Source organism: Arctopsyche grandis, chromosome 13 (genome assembly GCF_051622035.1).
Source record: "Arctopsyche grandis isolate Sample6627 chromosome 13, ASM5162203v2, whole genome shotgun sequence".
Lineage (NCBI taxonomy): Eukaryota > Metazoa > Arthropoda > Insecta > Trichoptera > Hydropsychidae > Arctopsyche > Arctopsyche grandis.
Genome location: NC_135367.1, coordinates 13,722,137 through 13,732,694, shown reverse-complemented (window position 1 = coordinate 13,732,694; position 10,558 = coordinate 13,722,137). Strand labels below are relative to the sequence as shown.

The following is a 10,558-nucleotide window of genomic DNA, read 5'->3' as shown; positions in this document are numbered from 1 at the left end:
GAATTAATTTATGCTTATGAGTAATTAATCTAGTTTGATCACGCTTGAGTGAGTGAATATGTAAGAAGTTGCACTGACCAATAATCCCAAGTTGTCATCTACGGTAATTGGATTATTAGTCACATTGTGGTGGTCACAAAGACAATTTTTGCCATTAAAATCGCGAATACGCAATATTTGGCACTCAGGTTCTAGTTAGTATGATGGACTTTTCGGCTGCCAGATGTTCCGTTATAGAGATTTTAGTGACTTTGTGACCAGTAATCATTGAACCGTCATCTACATATGGTAGCACCTTGGGCACATCACTCAATACTTTTGTGTGCTTGGATAAATTAATTCACTGTAAATAAATATACTGTATATCCACATATTATATGTAGTAAACGGCTTACATCCCAAATGTGAATCGCTACCAGGATAACCGCCACTTGCGCGGGTTTCATGTCGCACGAAAATTCGTCGCACAGGATAATTGCGGCTCATAAAACTGCCCAAATACATTCAACGTATTGCCTTACATAAAACTGCCCAAATAGATTCATGTACTATGAGAAAAATACGATGCAAAACTGTTGAACACTGGTGCAATTCTATTAGTTACAAGTAGATTATAAATAAAGAGGGGAAGAGCAGAAGGAAAATATATGACGTTTATTAGGTGAGTGAGTATATCTACATTTTTTTATTTTATTTTATTTTAACATTATAAATAATAAATGTCTTAATAATAGGCGTAAACGTCTATTGAATGAAATAGATGATAAATTATAAAATCTAAGTAAGAATCTGATAAAGTATGTATGTAATGGAAAATGATATGACCGATCTATTAAAGCTTAGGGCCAAAAAGTTATTTGTGTCTAATTTAACTGCGTTTTGACAGCTGTCAATGGACTACGCATTGGTAGCTCATTGAAATATCAAAATGTTAAAGAACGTATGGAGAGTTACTGCTTTAGCAAATAGAATACTTAAGTTAGTAAATTTCAAACACTTTATTACTGTATATTGCGTTTTTTAAGTGCTAAGGTTGCATAAGTGAAGGGACTGAATATTAAAATGATAAATTTTCATAATTCGTTCAGGTTTACTATCTTTCAATTATAAATTGATGTAGTTTTTATATTACTAATTTGCCCGATTGACATTTCAATGGGTGGTTTTGGAAATTGATTTATACGTGATTTTAAATTAAAGTTAAATCTTATAGCTGTTACATAGTGTATCGTTAAAAAAAAATGGAATGCTGTTTTGAAAATCTATCATTATGCTTTAAAAGAATGTGAAAACATGATCAAAGCTGCATTCATAACTAAACTGACCCATATCATAATCATAATGCACATCTATATAATTAGTTTAACCTAAGAGTTTGATTTATAATTTTTGATCACATCAATCACGTGCTATTATATTTATTCTAAATAATTTTAGACCGACTTATGCACAATGCCGATGCCATTCAAATTCTCCGTTAACAACAAATAAGATTTTGCAGAAGAAACTCCCTGCCGTCTCCTTTCCAAATATATTGCAAAAAAGGAACATGTTCATTCAAACGCAAGATACACCAAATCCGAACAGTTTGAAATTTTTACCAGGAGTAAAAGTTTTGGAACCGGGGCAAACTATGGATTTCCCTAATCCTGCTGCCGCTTACTGTAGTCCATTGGGTAATTTGTCTAATTTATTTCAAATATGACTCGTATTAAAAATTAATTTACAACACCATCATAGAATAAGTACCTACTGGCAAGAATCGAAATTATTATTTCAGAGATTTTTAGTGTATTTAGTAATATTTATGATCTACTTAAATTAATTTTATCAATTTTAGGGAAAATGTTGTTTAGGATTGAAGGTGTGAAATCTGTGTTTTTTGGATCTGATTTTGTAACTGTCACTAAATTAGACGAAGATGTTGAATGGCGTCTTCTCAAACCAGAAATTTTTGCAACTATTATGGACTTTTTTGCCACCGGTTTACCTATACTTACAGATGTTCAACCTTCTGGAGATACTCGTTGAGTATAATTTTTTTTGTTAGACTTATTATAATAGTTGACCTTTATATGAAAATTCTAGAGCTTTTTTCTATATAGAAATACATGAAGATGACGATGAAGTCGTACAGATGATTAAAGAATTACTGGATACCAGAATTCGCCCAACCGTCCAAGAAGATGGAGGTGACGTGTTGTTTGTTGACTTTAAAGATGGCATAGTTCGATTGAAAATGCAAGGCTCTTGTAGCTCTTGTCCTAGTTCTATTGTCACACTCAAAAATGGGGTAAAACAGTATATTTGATTTTGTATTTTTATCAAAATTCTCCTCATTCCTTATATATATTCCTCATTCCTTATACATATATCTACACAGTATTAATTTTATTTCAGGTACAAAATATGATGCAATTTTACATCCCAGAAGTTTTATCTGTGGAACAAATCGAAGATGAAGCTGATCGTGTGTCAAAAAAGGTTTTAGAAGAGTTTGAAAGCAAAAATAATATCAAATAATTTGTGTAGTATATTTACTGTTTGTTAAAATTTTAAATGCATATTGGATAAGTACAAATGTATACATACATATAAAAAAATAAAATTCGGATGTGACCAACCCATGACTTTATCTATGTATTTGAGGAATATAATAAGGTCACAAAACAAAATTCGATATTCATCATGAAATACGAATAGCTATGACGGCATTTTTGATACAAATTGAGCGCAAATGTATGGAAAATTGCACAAGACAAAAGTTCTACTTCCGGTTGTTGGATTTTGTAAATTTTTTTTATTACTTAAATTCACTATCAGTATTATGCACAATAAATATCAAGAAAATTAAAATAATTTAAAAGGTCAAAATAAAATAATGAAAATGTTTAAAAAAAAAATACTACTTCCGGTTTACGAATTCTGACCAAAACCGTATCAGCCCTAAGTTAATACATAAAGAATACAAATATAAATTTTCAGCTTGATACGTTCAGGGGTGTGGACAGAATAGTGGCTACAACATTTTTGACCTTTCTAAGAGGAAAACATCCCACTTTCGGTTTATTAAATTTAGTGATTTTTTTTATTTTCATCACATTGATACAAGAATTATACTTGATTTTTTTCGTGAAGATAACACATGTTTAAGGGGTTGAAAAAAATGAAAGAAAAATCGAACAAGAGTAAACTTCCACTTCCGGTTGACGGATGCTTACCAAATGTTAAAAATAACTGGGTATTATTAAGCTTAAACTTTTAGATATGAAATTTCATTTCAATAAACAAAAAGGTTTCTGAGAAAAAGATAAGAAACCTCAATTTTCTACAGTAAAAGTACTACTTCCGGTTCAGATAAAAACATTAGGTCATAAAATTTATAATTTCTATTATACGTAAAAAAAAACTCAGTCTGATTCAGTTAGCGGTTTGGAAAATAATTGAATTCAAAAACTTAAAAAAAAGGGGACACCTATAAGGGGAGGTACCATTTCAGGTCAACTTAAAAATTTACGTCGTGTCGATAACAATTTCTAAGTTTAAGTTCGAAAGGACTAACGGTGTTCAAAAAATCCTTAAAATACACACACACATTTTTTCTAGATCATGAAAACGTAATCAGTGATCGATTCTGAGTTTGAATCATTCAAAATCTCGAGTTCGAATTTTCGCATGATCACAAAACTTCATCTATTGTTATTTATGTAAAATACATGTACGTTATTATTATCTTTGATTGTTCACTATTATGCAAATTTCATATATCACATTTTATAAGGTAAATAATTTAATTTTTTTGTTTGATACTAATGCGCGAATTGGTGTTATTTCCCATTTCATTTTATTATTTGTATTTCTTTGTAGAGATTCTTCTTCACTTTCTGAGTCAGAGTTATTTAAAAAAATATTTTTACTATCACACAAACTTTCCGTTTCATTCACATTCAATTTCAGATTTTTTTTCTCATAAATGCAAGGCGATTCAATGAAATCTTTCGCATATTCGTTTATTGACTGGTAAAATTGATGAGGATTATCCTTTGGAACAACGCATGGTTCAATACATTTGGGTTTTAAATACGAAAGGAATTCTTTGAGTTCGTTATGACTACAATGACTAGAGTAGCACACGTTAATGAAATTCTCATCGTTTTTCTCTTTAAATAGGTCGCTTTTTTCATCCCATCCATTCCAAATTTGAGCACTTGGCCGCACGTGCCGCACATTGGCTTGTTTTATATTGTCCAAGCAATATATATTATGAGCATAACACGAATAATTGGTGGAACAGCTGTGAATTTGAGTTTTCTTTGGGTCGTTTGTTACCGTAGGTCGCATGTCCAATACTTGACTGAAATTAAATGCAAACATAAATTTTTTTTTAATACTATTTTTATAAAATAACAGAAATCAAAGGTGATTATTTTAGTTCGACCATTTTGAAATTTTACTATTTGGATTAGTGGTAGAAATAAATTTTCTGTAAAATTGAAATAATAATGTAAAAATAAAATTTTAGTATAAATAAAAGAGTTACACGATATCCCATTTACGGATGTTTCGTTCACCGACAGCTCGCTCACAATATTTCGTTCGCTGACACTTCGTTTACCAACATCTCGCGCACGGATAGTTCGTTCACGACTTTGGGGTTCACGGACATATCGTTCACAGATATTTCGTTCACAAATATAAAATAACTCGTAAGTGAACGGTTTAGAGTCGTTATCGATTCATTTTTTTCGGCTTTTTCCATGCAGTGCAGCAGCAACAAGGAATTGGCGATATATAAAAATACATACTATTTTTTTTTCATTTTCAGAACTCAAATAGTTATCGAGTTATATATATGTATTTGAATCAATAATTATTTTGGGATTGAAATTCACGTTAGATCTGAAAAAAATCGTTCACCATACCTCCAGATTAGCACCGAAGAACTTCTTTTTATAAATCTTTGTTAAATATTAATATAAAAAACACAATTTTCAACAATTAATATAGGATGGGAGATTCTAATGTGGCAACCTTTGAAATTACTTTAAATAGCGATTTTTTTCAAAAATTATCTTAGCGAAACGATATAATAATTTAATTATGGAAAAAATGATAAGGACTCTCCACCATCCATAAGTTATTTTATATTTGTGAAGGAAACGTCTGTGAAATAAATATTCGTGAACAAAATATCGGTGAACTAAATATTTGTGAATCAATGGTCGTGAACGAAGCATCAGTGAACGAGATGGAGGTGAACTAAATGCTGTAAGTGAGCCGTCGGTGAACGAAACATCCGTAAACGAGATTACGTGTCACCACATACAAGTCCTTTTTTTTTTAATAACGATTTAAAACTTCAAAAAATCTGAATAATTCTTTGTTTCGGGCATGTTAAAACACTTCTCACTTACCTATATATGTCATACATGAAATTACTAACATGTATGGGCATTTTTAATCTCTCGTACATTTCCTTATATAGATACTCTGAACCATATTTAGCGGATATGCTCAAAGATACGAAGTATTCTTTGCCTTTAGAAATCCATTCTTCTATTATGCTACATATGTAATCACTACTCTCACTGCGACTTGGAAAATTCGTGTAGTCTTCGTTCCAGAATGTAGAATCAAAATACATTTTGTGAATGGTTTTTGTGCTTCCATCGTCGTTGTGGAAATGTGTGATCTTTTGCAATGTACTGACGGTCATTCTGAAATCGGCCGTGTATAAAATTCTGATACCATCACACTTCTCAAATAAGAACATCACTGAGCCAGGACAGTGTCCGGCTGGTATTAATGTAACGGCCACACATTTGTAGGAAACTTCGTCATTTGGAATCCTGATCAAATGAGTTTCTACAAAAATAACGCAATAAATTATATTGATATCAACTAATTTAAAAAAAAATATGTTGAAATCTGGATACTCACCGTCAACTGCTAGCTGTCTAATAAAATTTTTCAGTTCCGGATAAGTACGTTTTATGATGATGGCACTTATTGGAGACATGTAAATAAATGAATCGTTATTGAGATGGTTTGATACAATATTTAAACCATTCATGTGATCTGTATGACAGTGCGATAGAAAAAAAGCGCGCGAGGTTATATTTTTTCCGGTGAATTCGTCTACCGAAATTCCATCAATTTCTAATAGTTTTCCTTCAAAAGTACTCATTTTGTAAAGTTTACATTAAAATCAAAATAAGTTGAAGAGTAAAAATGTTAATATCTGTTTATCGAATGAGTACTAGAAGCTGTCAACTTGACATTGTATGTGACAGAAATCTTCGCAGCAGGGGCTTAAACAAAATAATCATAGCCATGACAAAACTTATATAGAAAAAATATTTTTTGTGTGATCTACGAAATCCAGCACGTTTCAGAGATGTTTAATTTGGTTATAATCTAACTGTTTATATATTGAAACTAAGTATCCTAATATTATATGTAAGCCTGCCCTATGTTAACTTCAGCTAATATAGAATAAAGATTGGATGTCACTTGGGGGCTCAGAAGGGAGTTTTTGCCCCCCTCCTAGATTTGGCCAGGCAAAAAAGGTTCGGTGATTACATCCCAAATGTGAATCGCTTTCAGGATTACCACCGCTACGAAAATCACTCGCGCGTGTCTCCTGTCGTATGAAAATTGCCGCACAGAAAACTGCCCAAATATCGTATAAAAAAGCATTTTTTTGAGCAATATTTGGGCAGTTTTTTTGGGCAGTCTGTAAGGCAATTTTCCTGTGCGACGAATTTTCGTGCAATAGGAAAGCCGTGCGAGCGATTTTCGTAGCGGCGGTTATTCTGGTAGCGATTCACATTTGGGATGTAACTCGTTTACCGGCCAGGAATAAGCATGTCATTTGAAGTATGTATGGATCTCAATCAAATTGATTATTCAGTACTAAAAGTACAGCCAACAATTTAAACCTTTTTGTAGGCCAGTAACAGCAGAAGCGACAATAAGTTTAAACATGTCGATCACAACTACCAACTAGTCAACTTTTTCTCCATCCTCCTGGAAAAAGTTGAAATGACGTTCCCGAGAAAAGAGTAGAAACATTACGTTTCCACCATTATTAACACTCGAGTGAAAACACATGCACCAGTTGATGGTATAATAATGTAGCAGTTTGTAGTAACAGGACCAATATTGAGGGTTCAAAAGGTTCTTAGTCATGTTACAGGGTCAAGTGGCCAATAACTGTACACTGGCCATCTGTAAGCTGTTCTATATTCCTACAAACTGTTTCTCAGACTATAGTGATTAGCATCGGTAACATATCCTTAGTTTCATAATGATCGAGTTGTTAATTATAAAATTCTCATTCGTACAGGACCAATTTGAAATTATTTTTATTTATTTATTGATACAAAGAAACACATCACACGTAGTGGTTGGGATACTTAATAATCAAATAAATACATAAATATGTAGATGATTTTCCAGGAGAAATTCTATGGTTGTTGGCCGTGCTAAGATCATAGCTCATTGACTACTTGGATTTTAAAGTTAAAAAATAAGAACTCTGTCACATTATTCAGTGTTCCTGTTCATTCCTATCTATGTAATAGTAATATTTTAATCTAAAAAGGTAAACATATGTTTTTGCAAATTTAGTGCTATGTATTAAGTGATAATAAAATATCTAAAAAATAAAATTCAGTTTTATTATCATTATATAAATGTGAGACTTGTGTTTTTCTATGTATTTCTTCCTTAGATTTGGGAGTCCGAGCCTTACTGCCACTTCCAGAGTGCGTTACTGATTTAAGTCAAGTGTTCAGCGATTATTGTATGTTTTCCGAGTATTTTCATATTTATTTTTTGTAATTTAATTTCAAATTTATGTGCAGTAAGCATCATCAATAGGAATAAGAAATCGATAAAAATGATTATTTATTGTCTTTTTTCTATCGAAACATATGTATAAAATGAAAATAGCTTAACTTAATTAATATAATACACATAAATTAATAGTCAAATCACCTACTGCTACTCTTGGTTGTATATTACCATGTCATTAATTTTAAAAATTTCTAGATTTTTCTATTAGTTTAGGAAAACGAATTGGACTGATCATAAACAGACTAGCAGTAAGAATGCATTGGAATATAATTCATAAGAATATTAAAAAAAATTACGAACTGATTTATTTATAAAAAAACTTACTATGTATGAAATGTTAAAATATTGTATTAATATCTATGTATGTACAATATTTTATTTTGATGGCAACTATGTAAATCCTATAAGCTAAAATAATAATATACTAAATGTACAATATTTCAAATGAAACAAATATATTATTAAATAACATACAATTAAGGCATATAAAATATTCACTAAAATCAATTAAACTGATTCCCTTCATATTTGAACCATATATTATGCAATTTAAGTTTAAAAAAATGATTGTCTTCATATATTTTTTTGAGTGATTTTGTTGAAATGGTGATGGAGATCACTAGTTTGTTGTATAATAGTAATGATATATTATAAACTATTCATTTAGATTAACTAGATTTATAGTTTTCTAGTGGGATGGTTATATTATATTTGTCTTATAAAAAATAGTTGTTTTTTTTTTTAAATTATCAATAATATTAATGATAATGGTAACAAATGACTAAATATGTGTTGTAATAAAGCGATGAATAAATAAGTTTATTTATGCTCAATTTTCGCACTAATATGAATGAAATCATTATTTATCATTAACCAGAACCTGATTCCATTGAATAACGTGGTAAAACACGAGAATGATCATATTTCATATAAAAGTCAATATAATAATACTCTAACATTAAAATACATACACAACATTTCAACTATAGGATTCATTTTAGTCTAAACTTTTTCATGCATCGATTGATTTCTGAGAAGTTTTGTATACCATTAGACATATTTTAATGCGATAATCATTAAGAAGTACATATTTCGTAGGCAGTGACTGAATTTGCTTAAAAAATTAGCAGGCATCGTTGTCGGCGCCTCAGTAGAAACGCATCGTTACATACATTTCATACATGAATAATATATACACAAACATACAGAGACACATTAGCACACGACACGATTAATTCGTTTTTTTTAATTTAATTTTTTGAACGTTCAATGATTATTTATATAAATTAGTATTCACATATATTATTTTAATATCAATGTTCTCTATATTGCGTCAAATTTATTTAACGGCACATTTTATATTAATTAATTTATAATTTGCATTGTCTTCAATGGTGTCACATCAATAAGTGATGTATTATGGTACACATCGGCAGACGCAGCAAGAAGGGAACAGGAACCAATCCATGAATATGCCAGCACAGTCCTGATCAGGATCGTAGGCCAAGAGACGGTGCCATTTGTACTTTTGTTCGCAACCACAATCTCCGGCACAACGATTTGTTTGTGTCATTCTGAATTATAAAAAAAACACATAAAAAAATTTCATATGAATATCATCGGTACTGCTGAGAGTGATATAATAAACACGTGGTTGAATTTGAACTATTTTGTAATTAATCAGTATGTATATATAATAAACTTACGAGCACACTTCCTGATGTATAGCTTGTTCAAAGTGCATAGTGTTAACAACTGCTCGTACTTTCCCCGCTGAATTTAATGCCCAGTAGGGTGTTACTATTTCCATTTTTGACTCGCAAGCATCGATCCTGAAATTAAAATAAATTTCTTGTATTATACACATATATGTATAGGTACATATACATGGAAATGTAATATTAATAGAGGTGGCTTTAGGTGTTCTTTTGTTGTCAAGTGACATTCTGTCCACGGACAGATCTAAATAATTTTAGCATCAGTCGTATTTGACGCTTGGTGCTCGACGTATGTTCGATAAAAACTTCTCTGTTTGTTTATATTACTTGCAAGATGGGCAAGCATCGGTAAAAATTGCACAATACATTCAAAAACACAACATGGGATACATTTTTATAAGTAAATTGATCCGATTGTATTCCATGCGATGTAGCGTATTTATAGAGACGTACCGCGTAAAATTGACTACAATTATTTATTAGTAAGGGCCCCTCTATTCTTATTACATCTCTCTGTACATATATTATGTTCTGCCATAATTAACAATGAAATTACATACATTCTGAGAAACTAAAATGTTTTCTTATAGTATAAGGGAAGACCACTCCAATTAGCAAGTCTATGCATGTATCATAGACGGATTCAAGGGGGGTGCCGTGGGTGCCATGACCTCCCCCCTGCACGAATTTAATTTCATATTTATATGTACATACATATGTCTTAATTTTTCCTAATTCGCATTTAACTTTCAAAAATGTATCTATACAATAATAAGTTCTTACAATTTAGGCCTAGGGCTTTTAAGAATATATATATATTTTTTTCAATTTGAATGCCCCCCCGCCCTTGACCATTTTCTGTACCCGCTAGTAGTATATAAAGTATAATCAGTGCCGGCCTTACACCCGATAGCGCACTCGGGCAATTTTTTCTAAACACCCTTAGAAAAAACTTTCACCTTTCGCGCTCTAATCTAAAA

The 10,558-nt window shown here is 31.2% G+C and overlaps 3 protein-coding genes across 3 annotated transcripts in view; 1 reads left to right on the top strand and 2 right to left on the bottom strand.

Moving 5' to 3' along the window:
• Positions 1 to 831: 831 nt before the first annotated feature.
• LOC143921704 (NFU1 iron-sulfur cluster scaffold homolog, mitochondrial-like) lies at positions 832 to 3,445 on the top strand. Its single transcript, XM_077445054.1, has 5 exons — positions 832 to 978; positions 1,438 to 1,676; positions 1,841 to 2,026; positions 2,106 to 2,293; positions 2,401 to 3,445. The coding sequence occupies exons 1-5, from the start codon at positions 929 to 931 to the stop codon at positions 2,521 to 2,523; spliced, it is 786 nt and encodes a 261-aa protein (XP_077301180.1). The 5' UTR covers positions 832 to 928; the 3' UTR covers positions 2,524 to 3,445.
• Positions 2,512 to 6,598, bottom strand: LOC143921703 (protein artemis-like). The gene is made up of 3 exons (XM_077445053.1): positions 5,941 to 6,598; positions 5,415 to 5,865; positions 2,512 to 4,354 (listed from the first exon to the last, which is right to left on the bottom strand). The coding sequence occupies exons 1-3, from the start codon at positions 6,185 to 6,187 to the stop codon at positions 3,775 to 3,777; spliced, it is 1,278 nt and encodes a 425-aa protein (XP_077301179.1). The 5' UTR covers positions 6,188 to 6,598; the 3' UTR covers positions 2,512 to 3,774.
• Positions 6,599 to 7,905: 1,307 nt separating this feature from the next.
• spz3 (Spaetzle domain-containing protein 3) overlaps positions 7,906 to 10,558 on the bottom strand; it is a 56,404-nt gene continuing 53,751 nt past the window's right edge. Inside the window, exons 6-7 of the mRNA XM_077444370.1 lie at positions 9,567 to 9,692; positions 7,906 to 9,434 (exon numbers count right to left, since the gene is read on the bottom strand). Coding sequence (XP_077300496.1) covers positions 9,278 to 9,434; positions 9,567 to 9,692 — 283 coding nt within the window. The 3' untranslated portion in view covers positions 7,906 to 9,277. The remainder of the gene's footprint in view (positions 9,435 to 9,566; positions 9,693 to 10,558) is intronic.